The 21423-nt window shown below is 42.3% G+C and overlaps 1 protein-coding gene across 3 annotated transcripts in view; it reads right to left on the bottom strand.

Annotated features, from left to right (window-relative positions):
* BOD1L1 (biorientation of chromosomes in cell division 1 like 1) overlaps positions 1 to 21423 on the bottom strand; it is a 64852-nt gene that overhangs the window by 22005 nt on the left and 21424 nt on the right. For all 3 annotated transcript variants that reach the window (XM_023549732.2, XM_064286076.1, XM_064286077.1), the window contains 5 exons: positions 14799 to 20895; positions 12884 to 12948; positions 11655 to 11736; positions 5281 to 5324; positions 3180 to 3240 (listed from right to left, as the gene is read on the bottom strand). In XM_023549732.2, coding sequence (XP_023405500.2) covers positions 3180 to 3240; positions 5281 to 5324; positions 11655 to 11736; positions 12884 to 12948; positions 14799 to 20895 — 6349 coding nt within the window. The remainder of the gene's footprint in view (positions 1 to 3179; positions 3241 to 5280; positions 5325 to 11654; positions 11737 to 12883; positions 12949 to 14798; positions 20896 to 21423) is intronic.

Here is a 21423-nt window from a genome sequence, read left to right as displayed (position 1 = left end):
CTCGACTTTACTTTTGACTGAAATATGGCATTAACAGGGGTGTTGAGGCTATGCAGAATGAGCACAGATCCACCTAAATGTGCCACCCCTAGTTTGCTATCAAACTGAGATTGCCTGTCAGAAGCTAACATACCTTACAACTGAGCACTTACTAGCACAGAACTAGACTTCTCCTACATACTAGACTGAGCTATTTTAAGGCAAACAAACAAACAAAAAAACCCAGCTGCCAATAACTGATTCACTCATGGTGACTCCATGTGTGTCAGAGCAGAACTGTGCTCTGGACAATTTTCAATGGCTGATTTTTTGGAAGTAGATTTCCAGGCCTTTCTTCCAAGATACCTCTGGGTGGACTCAAACCTCTACCTTCTGGTTAGCAGCTGAGCGCATTGTTTGCACCACTCAGGGACCCCATACATATGTGTGTGTGTTTGCGTGTGTGTGTGTATATATATGGAAACCCTGGTGGTGTAGTGGTTAAGCACTACAGCTGCTAACCAAAAGTTTGGCAGTTTGAATCCATCAGGTGCTCCCTGGAAGCCCTATGGGGCAGATCTACTCTGTCCTATCAGGTTGCTATGAGTTGGAATTGACTCAATGGCAACAGATTTTATATATATATATGTTTGTGTGTAAACACACATATATATGTATGTACATATATATATATAATTGTGCTTTAGATGAAGGTTTACAGAGCAAATTAGTTTCTCATCAAACAATACACATATTGTTTTGTGACACTGGCTACCAATCCCACAATGTGTCAACACTCTTCCCTTCTAGACCTTGTGTTCCCCACTTCCATTCGTCCAGCTTTCCTGTCCCTTCCTGCTTTCTTGTCCTTGCCGTCAGGCTGGTGTGTCCATTTAGTCTTGTACACATGGTTCAGCTACATGTATTAACGTTTGTTTTACGGGCCTGTCTAATCTTTGGCTGAAAGGTGAACCTCAGGAGTGACTTCAGTATTGAGTTAAAAGGGTGTCTGGGGGCCATATTCTCAAGAGTTTCTTCAGTCTGTCAGGCTAGTAAGTCTGGTCTTTTTTTCTGAGTTTGAATTTTGTTCTACATTTTTCTTCAGCTCTGTCCAAAACCCTCTACTGTGATCCCTGTCAGAGCAGTCAGTGGTGGTAGCCGGGCACAATCTAGTTGTGCTGGTTTCAGTTTGGTGGAGGCTGTGGTTGTTGTGGTCCATTAGTCCTTTTGGCTAACACTGTCCTTGTGTCTTTGGTTTTCTTCGGTCTCCCTTGCTCCAGACAGGGTGGTACCAGTGGAGTAACTTAGGTGGCTGCTCACAAGCTTTTAAGACCCCAGACACTACTCACCAAGGTAGGATGTAGAACATTTTCTTTATAAACTATGTTATGCCAACTGAGCCAGATGTTTCTCGAGACCAGGGTTCCCACAGCCCTTAGACCAGTAATCTGGTCCACCAGGGAGTTTGGATGTGTCTACAGGGCTCCCATGACCTTGCCTTGGACAAGCTGTGCTGGCTTCCCCAGTATTGTGTACTGTCTTAGCCTTTACCAAAGTTTCCCTCCCCACCCCTCCCCTCCATCATAACCACCAAAGATTGTTTCTTTTTGTGTACAAATCTTTTCACCAGTTTCTACAGTAGTAGTCTCATACGATATTTGTCCTTTTGTGACTGACTTATTTCACTCAGCATAATGCCCTCTAGATTCATCCATGTTGTGAGATGTTTTGCAGATTCATCATTGTTCTTTCTCATTGCGTAGTATTCCATTGTGTGTATGTACCGTAGTTTGTTTATCCATTCATCTGTTGATGGGCACTTAGGTTGTTTCCATCTTTTAGCTATTGTGAATAATGCAGCAATGAACACGGGTGTGCATATGTCTGCGCTTCTGACAGCTCTTATTTCTCTAGGATACATTCCTAGGAGTGGGGTTGCTGGATCATTTCTAGCTTTTTAAGGAAGTGCCATATTATTTCCCAAAATGGTTGTGCCATTTTGTATTCCCACCAGCAGTGTGTAAGAGTTCCAATCTCCAGTAGCCTCTCCAACATGTTGTTTTCTGTTTTTTTGATTTGTGCCAGTAACGTCAGAGTGAAATGGTATCTTATTGTAGTTCTGCATTTCTCTAATGGGTAGTGATCGGGGGGAATTTCCTCATGTCTGTTAGCTACCTGAATATCTTCTCTGGTGAAATGTCTGTTCACAGTCCTTGCCCGTTTTTTAGTTAAATTATCTTTTTGTTGTAGAGGTGGTAGATTTTCCCACAGATTTTAGAGATTAGGCCTCTGCTGGATATGTAATAGCCAAAAAATTTTTCTCAGTCTGAAGGCTCTCTTTTCATTCTTTTGGTGAAGTGTTTTGATGAGCTTAAGTGTTTAATTTTTAAGAAGATCCCAGTTATCAAGCTTATCTTCTGGCATTCGCGTATTGTTAGTTATGGTTTGTATCCTACTTATGCCGTGTTATTAGGGCCTCTAGCGTTGACTCTATTTTTTCTTCTATGATCTTTACAGTTTTTGGTTTTATATTTAGGTCTTTATTAGTTTTTGTGTATCATGTTAGGTATAGGTCATGTTTCATTTTTTTTACAAATGGACATCCAGTTTTGCCAGCACCATTTGTTAAAAAGACTGTCTTTTCCCCATTTGATGGTGAGTGGATTTATATCTGGGTTCTCGATCCTGTTCCATTGGTCAATGCGTCTGTTGTTGTACCAGTACCAGGCTGTTTTGACTAACATAGCTGTACAGCAGGTTCTGAAGTCTGGTAGGTAGTGTGAACCCTTCTACTTTATTCTTCTCCTTCAATATTGCTTTACTTACCTGGGGCCTCTTTTCTTTCCATAGAAAGTTAATGATTAATTTTTCCATCTCGTTAAAGAATGCTATTGGTATTTGGATCGAGATTGCATTGTATTTGCAGATTACTTTGGGTAGAATTACATTTTCACAATGAGGAACCCCATATTTTAAGGCACCACTTACAGGCTGTATGGCCTTGAACAAGTACCTTGACCTCCCAAAGCCTGATTTCCTCTACTACAGGTGTGATGCAGTTAACACTCACCTTATTGGATCACGTGAATGAAAGGAAAGTTTGCAAAGTAATCAGCATAGGGACTGGCACATGCAAGTCACTTAACAAATGCTAATTATAGTTAATACTAAAATTACTATCCTGAAATGTGTTAACTTACCTTCTTTGTCATAAAGTTTGCTATGAATTTCTTCATTTGTTCTTGAGTCTGAATTTCCAACCTAAACATACAATATAAAGTGTTATTTATGAACATTATCACAAAAAACTTGAAGGCAGGGAAAAAAAGGAAGGTAATTTAATTTACATACTTTGGCTGTTTGCAAGCGCAAATGCCAAAAGGAACTGAAGTACAGAAGTGTAAGAGCATAGAGCATCTTCCTTTTCAAGATGTTTCAGTTTAACAAATGATCACCTCATCGTATTTACTCTCCTTTTTGTCCTTAAAATAGCTATGGCAAAAGAGTAAGAAATAGAACAAAAATTTTCTGAATTCTATGAATTCCCTTCCCATCCAAAAATCTCCCACAATCTTGTTTAAAAACTCTGAAGGATTCTGCCATAAAATTTCCTGTTTGTTGCAAATCTTGTCAATCCTACTTTATTTGTGACTGAGGAGACACCTTCAGACTATCCTGTTGTTGTTAGTTGCAGTCAAGCTGACTCTGACTCATGGCGACTCCGTGTGTGCAGAGTAAGTAGAACTGCTCCATAGGGTTTTCAAGGCTGTGTGTGACCTTTGGAAGCCAGGCCGCCAGCCTTTCTTCCAACCAGGGCTTTGAACTGGTGTCTTGGTTTGAACCCTGCTGAGAATTTGCATTTCCACCCCCAGATACACTGAATCAAAATCTACATTTAACAAGATCCCCAGGTGATTCTTAGGTATAATACATTTTGAGAACCACTGCTCTACTAGTGGTTCTCAGAATTGGTCCCTAACCAGCAGTATTAGCATCCCCTGGGAACTTGTTAGAAATGCAAATTCTCAGCAGGGGTTTGAAACCCTGGTTCCAACCTCCAACCTTTCGGCTAGTAGTTAGGTAGTTAACTTGCAGGACTCCATGAGACTACCCCACAGTACTATAAATCCTAGATACAGAATCTTCTGAATATCTGGAAAGGACAGATGGTGCTGGGATGTGGAAAAGGCAGCTGCTGGGGGACTCAGGGTAGGCAGTCTCCTTGATGGCTCTGCAGGTTTCAGCTACACTTAGAAGCTTTTTAAGTTTTGGAAGGCAAACCTGAACTTAACCAAGTGGGGCTTTCCCTTCCTTCTTATTTAGCAGACTGTGTGTAGGTTTCTCCTAGAGCTACAAAAGAGGGTGTTTTGATGGAGTGAGACAAGTACTCTGATAATAAGCAAAGCTCTCCCAGTTCCTCTGGGGGCATCGGGGAGAATGTGGCTGTCTGTGACTACCAACGTTTTATAAAATGCTCCCTACCCTATAAATGCACTGAGGAAAAAAAATCCCTTCAAGTATTAAAGGAATTATGAGGAAAAACCTGGTGGCGTAGTGGTTAAGTGCTACGCTGTTAACTAAAAGGTTGGCAGTTCGAAGCCACCAGGTGCTCCTTGCAAGCCTTATGGAACAGTCTGACTCTGTTCTATAGGGTTGCTATTGAGTCAACTCGACGGCAATGGGTTTGGTTTTTTAACTGGGAAAAAAAATCTGTGTATGTAACAATTATGGTTTAGTATCTTCAGAAAAAGCTTTCCAAAAACATGAAGCCAACTCTAATTTCCAAAATAAAATCTACCTCATCTACAGGACCAAGCTGATTTACAGCATCAAAATCCAATTTTTAAATCCATTATAATATTAAAAATACAAAGTTGATAGTTCTTTGGCAAGTTTTTATTAGCATTACTGGAATAGTTTCCTCCTCTGATGTAAATGAGCCTTCTTCAATTTCCTTAGTTCTGTTTTATGAGAGAAGTTGTGAAGAATAACCTTTTTGGAAGTCAGCCTAAAGAGCCTCTAGAAATACAATGCTGCTGAATTCAGAATGACTCTTTCTCTGAGGAAAACAACTAAATTTCGTGACATCAGTAGACAAAGGTGAATGTAGAAAAGAGTAAGTTAAAGCTGCTGTCAATATGCTGAACTAGAACGGAGAGGAATGGCTGCCTGTCTCCTCAAGAAATACAGACATTCCATCCACCCAGATGTCCCCATCCCATTGCTCTCAAAAAGCAAAACAAAACGAAACCAGCCCAAACAAGGACAACACCAAAACCAAAGCCAATACAGTGGTCTTACATTCAGTGATTCCATCACCAGAGAAGACTCCCTCTGTGGTACAACTGTTCAAAAAAGAAAAAGGGAAATTTAATATTGTTTCTGAACTACAAAGAAACAAAGTTAAAAATCTGCAGGGGTAGTTAAGTAGGACTACGTTGCTAAGTGGCCTAGTAAGTTGCCTTTGTGAACTGTAAAATTCTGACCAGTTATTTTCCACAATCTGTGTTCTGTCATAGTACCAGAAAAACAATAGGAGTTAATGTTGTTTGCATTTTTACAATAATGGCAACCGAAACTGTCAAACTGTTGTCGTCAAATTGGTTCCAACTCATAGTGACCCTACAGGACAGAGTTGAACTGCCTGTCCCACAGGGTTTCTAAGACTATAAATCTTTATGGAAGCAGACTGCCGTATCTTTCTCCTGTAGAGAGGCTGGTGGGTTTGAACTGCCAACCTTTTGGTTAGAAGCCAAGTGCTTAACCACAAGAACTTGTGCAATAATGGTGGTGGTCCATTAAATCACCAGTGTAATTTGACTCTGCCAGTGATCTGAAACTTAGAGAAAAGGTAGAAGACCTGTTATTGTAACTGTTAAGCTGCAGTGTAACAGTGTTTCATTTAAAAATAATGGCATCAAATAAAAATTTAGACCTTATTCCCTCAAACAGCTATGGTCTGTTTATATTCCTTGGAAACTTGAAGTATGAGGTCTACTGTTTCTACTCAACAATGACAGGACACACATTTTTCTTTCAAACAACTTCCTTTTACGTAAGTACATGTCTTATTGAACTATACCTAAACACAGTAAAGCCATCTGAAACACAACTGTTGGAACAAAGGGTTTTAGAATCCAAAAATGTTACCTTTTTGACAATTAACAAACGAGATGTTAATTACCTCTACTATGAAACACCACTGAGACAAATTTTATCTAACATACCTGCCTGAGTTTTGGATAGACTAGGTATCTTCAGGGTTTAACAGGTTAGCATGAGCGGCTTGACAGGTCTTGGTGTGATACTGGCTGATACTTTTGCTTATAAGGCTTTTGGGGTCACATACTTTGAAGACTCCCTTTCAGATAATTTTATCTAGGAAGGTCCTTCATCCTACCTTCCACCAAAAAGCCATGTGTGAAGACTGATACACACCGCCCGTGGCATCTGAATGACCCCACCTCCAGTGCCCTTCTCTTTGCCTTGACGACCTCAAACCCATAAAACAAACCCTGTTGTTGAGTCCATTCCAACTCCTGATGACCTCATGTGTTGCAGAGTAGAACTGCTCCATAGGATGTTCTAGGCTGTAATCTTTGTGGAAGCAGACTGACAGGCCTTTCTTAGGGGATCCTGCTGGGTGGATCTGCCAACCTTTAGGTTAGTAGTTGCGTGCAAACAGTTTGTGTCACCCAGGGACCTCCTTGATGACCTAACGTACCCTTCGATATTTGGCTCATTAGAGGGGATGACAAATGCTTATCAAGATTCAAAGCATACATTCTTTACTTACCATTTCACATTAATTACGTATCCTGCTGAAATACTTGGGGAAACCCATATAGCTACATGCATAAGAAAGCTAATTACGTCTTTAGGTATAACAGAGAAATTAGAGATGACCAAGAGATCTAACAGACAGACATGCTCCTGCTATTAAAACAAATGAAGTGGCACTGACAGTGAGGGACACCCACAATATATGCTGAGTGAAAAAAAAAAAATTACAGAACAATGTAAACATTATAATTTCATTTTTATTTAAAATACTTAATTGTATTGAAAGTGGTTACCCATAGGTAGTGGGGAACTTTATTAGGTACCTCTATATATCTTTCAAACCTAACCAAACCAAACCCACTGCTGTCAAGTTGATTCCAACTCATAGTGACCCTGCCGGACAGAGCAGAACTGCCCTGTAGGGTTTCCAAGGCAGTAATCTTTACAGAAGCAGACTGCCACATCTTTCTCCCACAGAGCGGCTGGTGGGTTCAAACTGCCAACCTTTTGGTTAGCAGTACTCAACCACTGCACCAGCAGGACTCCTTTTATATATTACATTCTATAATTAAAGGGAGAGGGTGGTTAGTAGAGAGAGATTAGTTCAGTTTAAACGTGGGCCTTCCCTGGGGCCTCGCTTTGCAAAGCTGACCCGAACAGACACGTATGTGCCTTTATTACAGCACCTTACTCATTTGCACAGCCATATGAGGGCAGAGACTGTGTTCTCTATCTTGATTTCCTTGGTAGTCACAAGTACCTGGTTTAACAGTGTTTGTCAGGAGAATCATTTAAAGAGCTCAGCGATGAGCGGATGATGGTAGACATTCTCGCTGCCTTCCCTGCATCTTCCCCAAGAGCCCAGACTATAGTCTGGGGCACCATGTGGGTCCAGAGATACCTACTCTACTCTTGACCCAAGGACAGAACATTTGACTTAAGTTAACCAGCAAGTTACATTCCTCTAGTCACAGTAATTAGTTTAGGGTACATGCATGTATCTAAGCTAAATCAGAGTAAGTCTCAGGATCTAGGCCAGGAACATAGGACAAGGATATTTTCTTGGAGGCTATGAATGAGAAAGCAATTACCTCTGTGAGGGGGCTGCAGGAGAAGATAAGAAATTGAGTCACTATTAGGTGTGTTTGGGGGATATCAGCATGCTACTGTATCACACTTTGCCTAAACTTTTCAGTTTTGTGAGCTAATAAACTTAAAGCAAGTGTTGGTATAGTTCTCTGTTACTTGCAACCAAAATCACCCTGACTGTACCATCTTACTAACATTAGCATTTTGGCATCATAAAAAAAAGGAGAATGGCCTTAAATTTGGGCACATATTCTAAAGTTCCTAGTACCTTTTTTTTTTTCTAGTTAATGTGTAAATCAAAAGAAAACATGCCATAATAACTAAAGTACCAACTAGAAAATAATTCTTTATTGTCATAATTCTTATTTCCATTTCTCCAACCCAGTGATGAAGATCAAAGACTACAGCTTTAAACATGTATCACACCCCAAGAAAACAAAAATCCTCACCACTGAACCAATAAGCAACATCATAATAAACAGAGAAAATACTGAAGTTATCAACGATTTCATTTTACTTGGATCCACAATCAACATCCATGGAAGCAGCAGCCAAGAAATCAACGGACATTTTGCACTGGGCAAATCTGCTGCAAAAGATCTCTTTGAAGTGTTAAAAAGCAAAGATGTCACTTTAAGGTCTAAGGTGCACCTGACTCAAACCACAGTTATTTTCAAGTGCCTCATAGGCATACGAAAGCTGGACCATGAATAAGGAAGACCACAGGAGAATTGATGCCTTTAAATTACGGTGTTGGCAAAGAATACTGACTATTCCATGGACTTCCCGGATAATGAACAAACATGTCTTGGAAGAAGTACAGCCAGAATGCTCATTAGAAGCAAGGATGGTGAGACTTTGTCTCACGTACTTTGGACATGTCATTGGGAGGGATCAATCCCTGGAGGACATCATGCTTGGTGAAGTAGAGGGTCAGCCAGAAAAAGGAATACCCTCAATGAGATGGACTGACACAGTGGCTGCAACAATGGGCTCAAACATTGCAATGGTTGTGAGGATGGCACAGGACCAGGTGGCATTTCATTCTGTTGTACATAGGGTCGCTATTAGTTGTAACCGACTCCACGGCACCTAACAATTATCTAGTGGTTATCAAAGTATAGTTCAGGGAACCCCTGGGGAAAGGATATGAACAGACATTTCAACAAAGCAGACCTTCAAATAGCTAACAGACACATGAGGACATGCTTGCAATCACTAGCCATTGGAGAAATAGAAATCAAAACTGCAATGGAATACCATCTCACCCTGACATTAGCAGCACGAATCAAAAAACCAGAAAATAACAAATGCTGGAGAGGTTGAGGGGAGGCTGGAACTCTTATATACTGCTGGTGGGAATGCAAAATGGTACAACCATTTTGAAAAATGATATGGCGCTTCCTGAAAAAGCTATAAACAGAAATACCATACAATCTAGCAATCCCAGTCCTAGGAATATATCCTAGAGAAATAAGAGCCAACACATGAATAGACACATGCATGCCCATGTTCACGGCAGCATTATGTACAATAGCAAAAAGATGGAAACAATCTAGTGCCCATCAACAGATGAACGGATAAACAAACTATGGTACATACAAGCAACGTACTATTATGCAAAGATAAAACACAATGATGAATCTGTGAAATATTTCACAACATGGATGAATCGGGAGGGCATTATGCTGAGTGAAATAAGTTAATCACAAAAGGACAAATACTATATGAGTTCACTATTATAAAAACACATGAAAATGTTTCCACACAGAAAGAAAAAAAATCTATGGTGAATCTGAGGGAGGGGGAAGGTGGGGAGGAAAAAAAACACAAATTAGATAGTAGATAAGTGGTAACTTCGGTGAAGGGTAAGGTAACACACAATGCTAGGAAGTCAGCACAGCTGACCTGGGCAAAGTCACAGTAGCTTCATAGACACATCCAAGGTCACTGAGAGACTGAGTTCCTGGGTTGAGAGCTGGGGTCCGTAGTCTTGAGGGACATCTAGCTCAACTAGCATAACATAGTCTTTAAAGAAAATGTCCTACATCTGACTGTGGTGAGTAGTGACTGGGGTCTTAAAGGCCTGCATCAAAGGAGAATGAAGAACACCAAAGACATATAGGAAAGATGAGTCCAAAGGACTAATGGACCACAACTACCACAACCTCCACTAGTCTGAGCCCACAACTAGATGGTGCCTGGTTATCACCACTGACTGCTCTGGCAGGTATTGCAACAGAGAGTCCCAGACAGATTGGGACAAAATCACAGAACAAAATTCAAATTCAGACACACAAAAGGCCAGGCTTGCTGGTCTGACAAAGACTGAAGAAACTACAAGAGTATGGCGGCCACCAGAATATGGCCCCCGGACACGCTTAACTAAGCACTGAAGTTAGTCCTGAAGTTTACCCTTCAGCTAAACATTAGTCAGGTCTATAGGGCCACACACTTGAGAGTTGTGCATCATAGTTCAATTACGTATACGATACTAATGAGCACACCAGCCCAAAAGCAAAAACGAGAAGGCAGGAAGGGCCAGGAAAACTGGACAAATGGAAATGGGGAAACAGGGGTGCAGAAGGGGAGAGTGTTGACAGATTGCGGGGTTGGCAACCAAGGTCACAAAACAATTTCTGCATTAACTGTCTAATGAGAAACTAATTTGCTTTGTAAGCTTTCACCTAAATCACAATTAAAAAAAAAATGTAATGTGGTTCTGAGACCAAAAGGTTTAAGAGGGGCTGCCGCCTTCCCTTCTGGTGCCTGGCTTTCAGGTCTTGCCTTCCCATAAAAAATGTGCAGTTGACAATAGAAAGTGTTGCTACAGCGTGGCTGAGCAGGATCAGGACGGAGAAGAGGCTACATGCAAGGTGAGGGGAACTTCCCTAGAGTCACTGGAGCAAAAGTCAGAGTCCGAGGGCCTAGAGTGAGCCGTTTAAAGGAGTGAGAACATGGGCTGCAGAAAGAAGGACATCGTGCTTGGTAGAGGGTCAGAGAAAGAGAAGATCCTCAACAGATGATTGACAAAGTGGCTGCAACAATGAGTTCAAACATAACAGGGACTATGAGGATGGCACAGGACTGGGTAGTGTTCTGCTCTGTTGTACGCAGGGTCGCTACGAGCCAGAACCTGCTCAACAACAACCTAACAGCAGTGGCATCTGAAGGGCAGGAAGGGCACTGGAAAAAGTTTTTTTTTTTTTTAAATAGAGCAAGAGTTTGCTCCAAAACTACTTTCTTTTTGCCACAATTACTTGGAGATATCAAATTTAAACATAAAATTGGCCTTTAATGAGAAAATATGTTAAAATGGAACGGTAAAGAATTTTCTTTTACCTGTTTTAAAAAGTGAGGTGGAAAGTCAAATATCAGTGTTTTATTACAAATGCTGTCGGCAGTTTCCGCTGAGTTGGTTCCCGACTCACGGAGACCCCATGCACAATGGAAAAAAATGCTGGCTGGTGCTACGCCATCCCCATGACTGGTTGTGGATCAAACCTTTGTGATTCATAGGGCTTTTACTGGCTGCTTTCCAGATCACCAAGCTTATCTTTCTAGCCCACCTTGGCCTGGAAGCTCTGCTGAAACCTGTTCAGCATCAGAGCAACACGCAAGCCTCCACTGACAGAGATGGGCGGTGCCTGCGTGTGAGGTGCACTGGCCGGGAATCAAACCCAGGTCTCCCACACGGAGGGTGAAAATTTTACCACTAAACCACCACTTCAACTGCAACAAAAGGTAAGACACACACAAGGGAAAAAAAAAAAACATCTGAGTAACTACTGAAAGGAGCTTACCTAGTCCACTTGGTTCTTCCACACAGGGACTTTCTGGTGGTACGAGAATTTCAGTTTTCTCCTCCTCTGAAGGCACAAGTGTCTAAAAAGTCCAAAGCAACAGAAAGGTAAATTAACTGAGGTTTTTACAACAAAAAGGCAAGACTGATCTCAGCTAAATTAAAGAAACAAAAATAATCAGCATCTTGTAACAATATAAAAGCACACTTTCAAGTCTGCAAAATTTGAAAATGAATAGATGCTAGCCTTTAAAAGCAAACAAAATCATTCTAATCTCATATTTCATACATCAATGGACCTCCTACTGCTTTCAAAGTAAAAGTCTAGCTTAGCACAGCACAAGGTCCTTCACAATCAAGTGCCCCTCCCTTGAGAGGCAAGTCTTGTCCCAGAGCACCGAAACCTACTGCAGTGGCTGGGTCACACCACGGGCCCTTCCCTCTCTGTGCCTAGAACATGCTGCTCCCTCGGCCAGGAAGGTATCTTGTTTTCCTTTCTCCTCTGGCAAACTCTCATTCTACTTTCTAAATCCAACTCAAGCGTCCTCCTTGGCAAGCCTTCCCGCTGTCTGCCCACCTGTGCCCCTGCTGGGTAAGTTGTGCCTCCTCTGCATTGCTCACAGCCCATTTACAGCTATCTTGTCACTTATACTCTGACGGTGCCACAAATGAGGCTGGAAAGGGGGCATGGAGTCTAATTTGTATAAGGCACATAGGCCATGAGAAAAAAAAAAAATCTAGGTTTTACTCTTAGTGCAGTGGGAAGCTACTGGAGTTTCAGCGGAGCAATGACTTGACCTAATTTATATCTCTAAAGCTTACTCTCACTGCTATACACATCACAGACTAGAAGAGGGGCTCAAGGGGAAGTCAAAGCCCAAGGGGGAAGCTACTGAAGTAGTGCCTTAGCACTGGGTCGTAGCTGTAGAAACTGAGTGAAATAGATGGGATTCAAGTTCTCCTTTGCAAATGGACCTACAAGAACTGGTGATAAACTAAATGCGGGGTGTCAGGGAGGAACTGAGGGTGACTTCCAGATTTCTGGCTTAAGTAAATGGAATGGATGACAGCATTACTTACTTTACTACTGAGGTTCCCACCCCACAGGATGTGACAATACCTAAGAGTCTTAAGCATAATGAGAACAAGAGCTATATATTGCCTAAGCGTACATATGCGCACGGTACTTGTACCGTTTACGGTTCAGCATAACTGAATCATCAGCCGTACCTGAGTTTTCAAGTCACTTTTCGGTTCCAATCTTCCCAAAGCATGTGGTGGAGACTCTTCATTGCCTAATAAAATTCAAACCATTAATCCAATTTAAGACTTCACTTGTGAAATACATTCTGAATCAAAAGGCAATGGAATGCTGTTATCAGGCATGTCAAGCCCCCTTTATCTGTTGTTTCATCTTGCTGTCAGTAGGAAATAATGAAAAGGAATACATGGTGTAAAAAGGATCTTGGCGAAGAGGCAGGGCCCATGTACTCATGTTCTGGGGGTAAAACCATTTTATGCTTGCACTGAAAGATGGCTGCCCAGGAAGAATGACAAAATATTATTTTGAAGAGACCTCTTATTTCTAAGCATTTATCTATGGTGATCAGCACCAAGTTTTTCCCTAAAAGCATAAATTCTGGGTCACTGAAATATATTCTCAATAAAGAAGCTGATTTATGAATAGGTTCACTTTACTTGCTTCACGCTAACACAGCAAAATTAAAAATAAAGCTAAAAAACTGTGAGGTAGACAAAATGCAAGCGGAATTTTCCCTGATGGGACTCGGTTTTACCCTGGTCCTCCACCTTCCCTTTCTCTCTCCCTTGTCCTTCTGTTTGTTGCTTCTTCAGTTTCCCTCATCTGTCCAGGCATGAGCCTCCTACGAAAACCCTTCCTCTCTCCAAGAAGCTGCAGACTTTTCCTTGTTAAAAGCCAAATTCTTTCACGGATAATAACAAAACAAAAAACAGGGGTGCGGTAGGGGAAAATAGCCTGTAGCAATGACTGAGTCATAAAAACCTCCAGAACACTCAACTGACCCCAGGCTGAGATCAACAGAAAAATTTAGTTACCTATTCCAACATCTGAGTTCCTATAATAACCAAAACCAAACCAGTAACAGCTGATTCTGACTCACGGTGACCCCATGTGTGTCAGAGTAGAACTGTGCTCCACAGGGTTTTCAACAGCTGAATTTTTGGAAAGAGACTGCCAGGCCTTTCTTCCGAGGCACATCTGGATGAACGCGAACAGCCAACCTTTCAGTTAGCAGCTGAGGGCTTAACCGTGTGAACCATCCAGAGAGTCACTATAATAAACAGGACTAAATCTACTGGCCGTAGCTACCTAGGGCACACTAGATGGTATCTAAGGTCTGCTCCAGTTTAAAAGTCCAGGATGCCACCACTTTACAACACCGAAGTGGAAGAGAGGTCAAGTCCCCTGACCCCTTCAAGTTCAGCCTCGGTACTCCCTAAGTTCACACAGCATCCAATGCTTCGCCCCCCTGCCCTGAATAATAAACTTCAAAAAAATTAATACACTCTCTTGATTAGAAGAAGCCAATCAGACTTAACTGATGCATACTGCAAATCTATAGTGTCAGACTGTGCTGGAAAGATGTTTTTGTCTGATCTCCCCATTTGATAAAATAGAAAACTGAGGCTCGCAAGTTTTGTTTCTAACAGACGCCCAAGTACTATGCAAGTTATTTCAACTCTCTGAATCTACTTCCTCATTTGTGAAATGAGGGTGATAAAAAATAATTCCCTCACAGAGTTGTTGTATGGTATCCTTCATTTTTGATAAGAAACCTGAGGGCCAGGGAGGGTTAGAAGCTTGTCCCAGCCATGCAGACACCAACTGGCTTGTGGACGCTTCCCATCCCACAGCTGCTGCCTCTTCTTTCCTTGTACCTGAGAAACAGGTCTAAGGTTTCAAGCTTTTAAACATGAGTATATTTTAGAAAAACATGACCTTCAAGTTGAGAGTTATTTGTGATATCACAGTATAAGAAAAACATTTATACTGACATCATTCTGAAAACAAATCATCTGGATGGCTGTCTTATAAGTGCTCCATGTATCTTCTGGATGTATCTTTGGAAAACTTCAAAATTTACTATTAGAAACACATTCTCACCTATTTCACACAAATTTCCTTCAGAAGAAACGGTGACCAGAAGTAGGTCTCCTTCCTCCTGCAACGATTTGGTCATGCCATTTCCATCTCCTCCTTTCATAGTAGAAACTTCAGCAGTCCATCTGCCACCAGGGACACTCTTCATAGTTAAGTCCTGCTCCCCTTTTGGAGCCGACAGAGCTATGTCATTGGCAGCTGGGAGGACTGTCTCATTGGAAGGAGTAATTTCTGACTCTTGGCCATTGATACATTCAGTGGTGGTGGTTTTCAAGTAGTTCTCAGACCCCCGCTGGCCGGCTGCAGCATCTTGGGTATCTGGCAGGTCAGCTTTTTTAGCACCAGTATTTACTGCTGTCAAACAGTGAACACTGACAGAAGAATCCTCAGCTGTCTGCCCAGATGCTTCCTTTGGTCCCTGCAGACTGAGGAGTGAGTAAGCACTCCTCTCTAACTCCCCTCTGGCTGAACAACTTGCTGTGGTGCTATTCCCTGCAGTCCCGGCCTCATGGCTTTTATCCTCTCTCTGAACAGGGCACGACAGTACATTCCCGTCTCCTGTGTTTATGAGGCTCAAGGCATCCTCACATTGTCCTCTTTCTGCAAATAGGATCTTGCCAGAACAGTCCTCGCCATGTCTGTCTTTCTCTCCTGCACACGCAGCACTTGGCTGGCCTCCCCCTGCAGACAGCACGCTGACGGGTGCACTCTCATGCCCCTCCTTAGCACTTCCTGCCATCACAGGGTCTACTTCTTTTCCTCCTGTGAAAGGCCCAGGACACTGACGGCTATTCTCCGCGATTAGGCTGGGCGTAGGGACAGCATGCTTGCTCGCCTTTGTATCTGACAATGCTGGCAGGTCACTGTTTCCTTCGGGGTTGTTTGCAGTGAGCCGATTGTCTTCGTGTCTGATCAGCACACACTCTGCTGTGCTGGTGGAGATGATGGCAGCGTCACTCAAGTCCTCCATTTGTGCAGTTGTGGGCTGATCCTCATCCCGTGGGATGGCACTAATCATGACTGCTTCACGTCCTTCGGAGGTGCTTGTGGAAATCATGGCAGTATCATTGATCTCTTCTGCTGGTGTGATAGAGGGGTGGACTTCCTCCTGGGGGGCTGCACTGGACACGGGGCCTTCACAGTCCTCTACTGAGCTGGTTGAGATGACAGCACTGCCATCTTTCTCTTCCGTGACTGGTACAGACCGCTCGTTTTCACTTTCAACAGCTACGCCAGAAATAGAGGCCTCACATTCTTCTGCTATGCTTGTGGAAATGAGAGCACATTCATCTTTTTCTTCCTTGCTGGTTGAGGCAAGAGGACTTTCAACTTCTGTGGGTGCGCTGGGCATAGGCGCCTCAAAGTCCCCAGAGCTTTCCGAAATTGGACCTTTGCCTCTTTCTTCAACTGTTGCATCTAGTTGTTGACTTTCGGCGGATTCGATGGTTGTCACACTGGAAATAGGCACTTCGAACTCTTCCCCTATGCTTGTGGAAATCATGGCGCACTCATCTTTCTCTTCGTTTCTAGCAGCAGTGGGTTGGCCTTCACCTGAAACTGCACTGGGCATGGGGACCTCAAATTCTTCCATATTTACTCCAGCACCTTCCACATTTTCTCCAGTTCTCAGAGCACTTGAGTGGCCTTCTTTCACATTTACAATAATGCTTAGCTGAGTGGTGTAATCATCTGTTGTACTGGTGGAAATCATCAGGCCTTTTCCTTGACTTTTATTCCCAGCTAAACTATTCTGGTTGGTAATCCCATCGCTGGCTGTAGTAGCCATGAGACCATCACACTCTTCATTTTCTACAGAGGTTATGAAGTCCTCTTCTTTTTCGCTTGATGCGTGATCAACTTCACGTTCTGGAACTGCACCGGATACGAGAACTTCATAACTGCCTCCCACCAGGCCAGTGGAGATGGTGGCATCCTCCACTTTTGTGAGCTGACTGTCACTTTGATCTGAAGCTGCACTAGTCATGGGACCCTCGCAAGCTTCAGGAACTGGTGCCACTTCACCCTTTCCTGAAACTGCGCTGGTCACGCTGCTTTCTACGATCCCTTTAGCACTTGAGCAGATCTCTGTATCTTTAATTTCCTTCTCTGCACCACTCATGCTATCAACATTACTTTCATTTGCATTTATGATGGCCGCTCCTGCCTCAGCTTCCACATGTTCTACTGCAGTACCAATCTGACTGGGCCCTTCTGCACTTTCGCAAATCAATGCCCCTTCACTTTCTTCTATTTCTGTGCAAGTTGAAGCATGTCCAATTTCATTTCCTCTTCCGGTACTAGTTACGACACCCTCACCTTCATCATCCTCCTCTTTTTCACCTGTGCTGGTTACAATGCCTTCGTCATCACAAGGACCAGCAGGGGCAACTAACGGTACATTAGTGACTTCTTTGGCTACTGTGCTGTCCATTGCATTCTCTCCATTTTCTTCTGATTCTGAACTTATAGCAAAGCCTTCGCTGCTATCTTCTGAGCCTGTGCAACTTGCTGGCCCCTCTCCATCTTCTTCCGTTATTCCTGTGCTTGTGACTGCACTTTCACCTTCTGTACCATCATTCACCGAACCATCTCCTTCTTGGTTGGCACTTGTTGCAGGTGGCCCGTCATTATCTACCAGTACCACATGTGCACCCGTGACCATGCGCTCCTCCTGCGGCCCTGCACCAGTTACTGAGCAGATAACGAAGTTATCACTTCTTCCTTCCGCTACTGTGCATGTCACTGCACCCTCAGTTTCCTTTTTGGGGCCCGATCTTGTCATAATTTTCTGGAATTCATCTACCTCTTCACTGCTTAAGGATCCCTCTCTTATTTCTGTTCCAGCACTTGTTACTGCTCCATCACTTTCAACTTCACTAATAAATGTAACAGTTCCTTCAACTATTTCTGAGTCTCTACTCGAAGAACCGTCACATTTTTCTTCAGAGCCGGCGCTGGTTACGGCATCATCTTTTTCTTCTGTTCCAACACTATTCACGCTATCCTCAATTTTACCTGTATGGACAGTCACTGGATCTGTTGCTCTTTCTTCAGATTCAGCCATGGTACATTCTCCACTTTCTCCTTCCTTGGTGCTTGTAAGGAAAGTTTCACTCTCAGCGAATCCCTCTGTGACAACACCCCCACCTTCCTCAGCTGCAGCAAATACAGTACACTCACTGGGTTCTGCTCCAACATGAACAGGGTTCTTTCTGGAGCAGGGACCTGTTATGAGGCCCTCGTCTGCCTCAATGCTTGTGCAAGGCAAAGCCACCTCACTCTCTCCTGCTTCTGAAGAGGTAGTTGTAGCAGCCCCCGTCTTTATAGAGCGTAGGGTAACAGTTTTGTCCTTCCCTTCAGTGCTAGTGGCAATAAAAGTCTTTTCTGCTCTACCAGACCCAGCTGTCACATTCTCAGCTGTTTCATTCCTTTCGTGTAAAACTGACGATGAATCACCACCTCTGGCACTGGTGTCTACTTCACTGTTTTCATTCCTTCTTTCACCATTGACAGATAGGTTTTCCAGTTCACCTGGGCCTCCATTTACGCTTATTGTTTCTGTAAGTTCGATACTTTTAGCACCTGTTTCTGTACTTATGCCTACCACAGGATCAACAGCAACGCCACTTTTTTTGCCATCATCTCCTGTAGATCTCATGTTCTGCTTTAAACTGGGCTCTGTGATTAAATCATTTTCTTTCTTGGCCATGTCCTTTAAGCCAACTTCTTTGACAACATTCACATTTTCCACATCCGTGTCCGTTAACTTGCTACCATTAGGCTTGTTTACTTTTCCCTGTTTACTGTACAATAAAGCAGTCTGAGAATCTTCTGGAATGTGTCTCATGCTATCTATGCTTGCTTTTGTCAGTGTATCTGCCGTGGAACCTTCACCATCTTCTTTGCTGTCACTTGTCTGAGGGACTTCTGAGTCCCCAACTCTCAAGTTTTGATTAGTGATATCGGAGTGGTCCACAAATGAGGTGCTAGTTCCTTTGTTAGCTAATGGAATTACATCTGAGTCATGAGACTCTTTCTGAGGCACAACAGTTACTGAGCTTATGGATGGTGAGGGGTCTAAATTTATGGAATGTTCAAGAGCGGCATCTCCTTGAGCAACATGTTCTTCAGTGGGTTTGGATGTATTTTTCAAATTCTTTTGTACCCTATCATCTTCTGATGTGGGAGTAGGTAACATTCTATGACTAGTTTCAGAGTCCACACTCATCTCATGAGTTCCTTGTTGAATGGCTTCTTTCTCCTCAGGATTCAGTTTGGAAGCAGCACTTTGGATGTGAACTTTCTTGGTCAGGGTGCTTTTGTGGCCAGCGTGCTTTTCAGAATTACCAACAACCATTCCACGTCCTGACTTACAGGCTGGGGCTGCTGTTCTTGAATCTACTGTGGAAGTTCTTAATTCTTCCTTTAGAAGTGTAGAAGTAGTTTTTTGTTTCATAACATTTTCAGAGTCAATATCTTGCTGAGAACTATCATTGCTGCTGTCTTGGGTTTTAGATGCTACAGATACACTTTCAAGAGCTGGCTCAGAATCAATTTCCATTGGCTCTTGTTCAGGTATCAATGCGGCATCACCACTTTTTTTTGGTCTCTGAAGAGAGGAAATACTGGAAGTGCCCAAAGTGTTTGCTGCTAATTTTTCTTCTCCTTTGGTCACTTCTTGTGATAAGCTTCCTCTTCGATTTTCATACAACCTCCTACTTAATTTCTTTTCCACTAAACTATTCCCTTTGGCCTTTTCATGATTACTGTCAACTTCTTTACCATCCTTGTCATCTGATTTATTTTCTTCCTTCTTCTTCACATCCTTACTGCTATGCTTTAAGCTTCTGCTTTTGTGCCCATCTGATAACCTTCTCTCAAGTCTGGAAGAACCTGCATCTTTATCAGTCTTATATTTCTCCTTTGCCAGCGATAACTTAGCTCTGTGACTAGAATCTTTCTGTGCGGTGTGTGCTGAGGAAGAAGTGCTCTCCAACACGGGCTCAATGCCAGTGTCTTCACAAGGTTTGTCCTCACTTTTAGACTTTCGCTGTTTATCCGAGTCACATTCTTCAGTGTTCTTCTCCTTATCAAGTTTAGGAGTGGTTGTCTGTTTTGTGACACTTTCTTGTAGGTCTGTTTCAATCCCCTTTAACTGTTTGCTTTGACTTTTTGATTTAGACTTTAACACAAGTCTCTCTTCTAATAAGCTCTTTGTTCTTCGCTTTTCTTTGTGAACACCCTCTTCTGGTTTTAAAATGCTATCCAAATTAGTTGAGTCTATATCACACTTATCTTCTGAATAACTTTCACTTCTTTTTTGTAATGCGATACCATGTTGCTTGGAACTCAGAGTATCTTTCTGAATTTTAGAATCACTTGATCTTCTTGATTTGTGCTCTGCTTTAGTTTTCTCAGCTGGCATGTGTCTCTCTTTTTTATTGTTTTCTTTACGAACGTTCTCATCTGATTTTATAATATATTCAGAAACTGGTTTACCATCTTTGCCCAAAACCGATAATTTCCTTTCATTCCTATGTTTGCTTCTTCGGTCAGCTTTATCATCTGAAGAAAGCTTTGTTTGTTGACTTTGCTTTTGAACATTTTCATCCACTTTTAAACCTTTCTCAGAAGAATGAAGCTCAGCCTCATCACCTGTTTTATGCACACTGTCACCTTTATATTTATGTTTCGTGGGCAATTTGTCTTCTGAAAGAGTTTTCTCCTTTTCAGGCTTCTCCTTGGAGGATTTCACCTCTTTCTTAGGTAGGCTCTTTGAATGTGGTGTTTCAGAATCATCTTTCTTTAGATGCCTTTCATTTTTAAGTGTGCTTTTCTGTTTCTGTGGTTCTTCTGTGCCAATTTCTGAGCGTTCCACTTGTCTTTTTCCATCTCTCATGTCAGTCTCTTCCTGTGCTCCTTCCAACACTACAGGGGTAGATGTTCGTCTTTTATGTTCTCTTTCTACTTTGGATTCACTTTTGTTCTCATCAGCTGAATGCATAGACTCTGAAAGTCTCCTGGTGGGTTTACTCGATTCACTTTTTACATGTACATGCTTCAGCTCTTTTGAGGAAGACACCTTTTCCTTTTCGCAGTGCTGTAAGAAAATCAAAGTTAAAACATGAGAAATACCAAAATACATTTTTAGATTCAAATTTAATATTTGGGTGCATTTGATGTGTGCACCCAATGTACTGTCACAAACATCACACTTCATTTAGTCATTCTACATTTATGACAACAGTAAAAAATCTACTCTATTTTGCATACTAATGAGGTACATCCGGCACTACAATCGCTGAGGTGGATGGTGAGAGTAAATAACGCTGGCTTTGACAGTTAAGGTTGTATATCAGCTTGGCTGGGCCATGATTCTCAGTCGTTTGGGAGTTATGTAATGACGTAATCTGGCAGCTATGTAATGATGTAACTTGGCAGCTATGTAATGAGGTAACATAGCAGTTATGTAATGATGCAACCTGGCAGTTACGCAATGATGTAATTTGACAGTTATATAATGATGTAGTCACCCTCCATTTTACGGTATGATGTGGTATTCCTCCATTTTTTTTATAACACCAATTTTGCATATCAACCTGATCTTTGGAAGCGAACCACGTCAATA

Source organism: Loxodonta africana, chromosome 5 (genome assembly GCF_030014295.1).
Source record: "Loxodonta africana isolate mLoxAfr1 chromosome 5, mLoxAfr1.hap2, whole genome shotgun sequence".
Lineage (NCBI taxonomy): Eukaryota > Metazoa > Chordata > Mammalia > Proboscidea > Elephantidae > Loxodonta > Loxodonta africana.
This window is presented reverse-complemented; position numbering and strand designations above follow the sequence as displayed.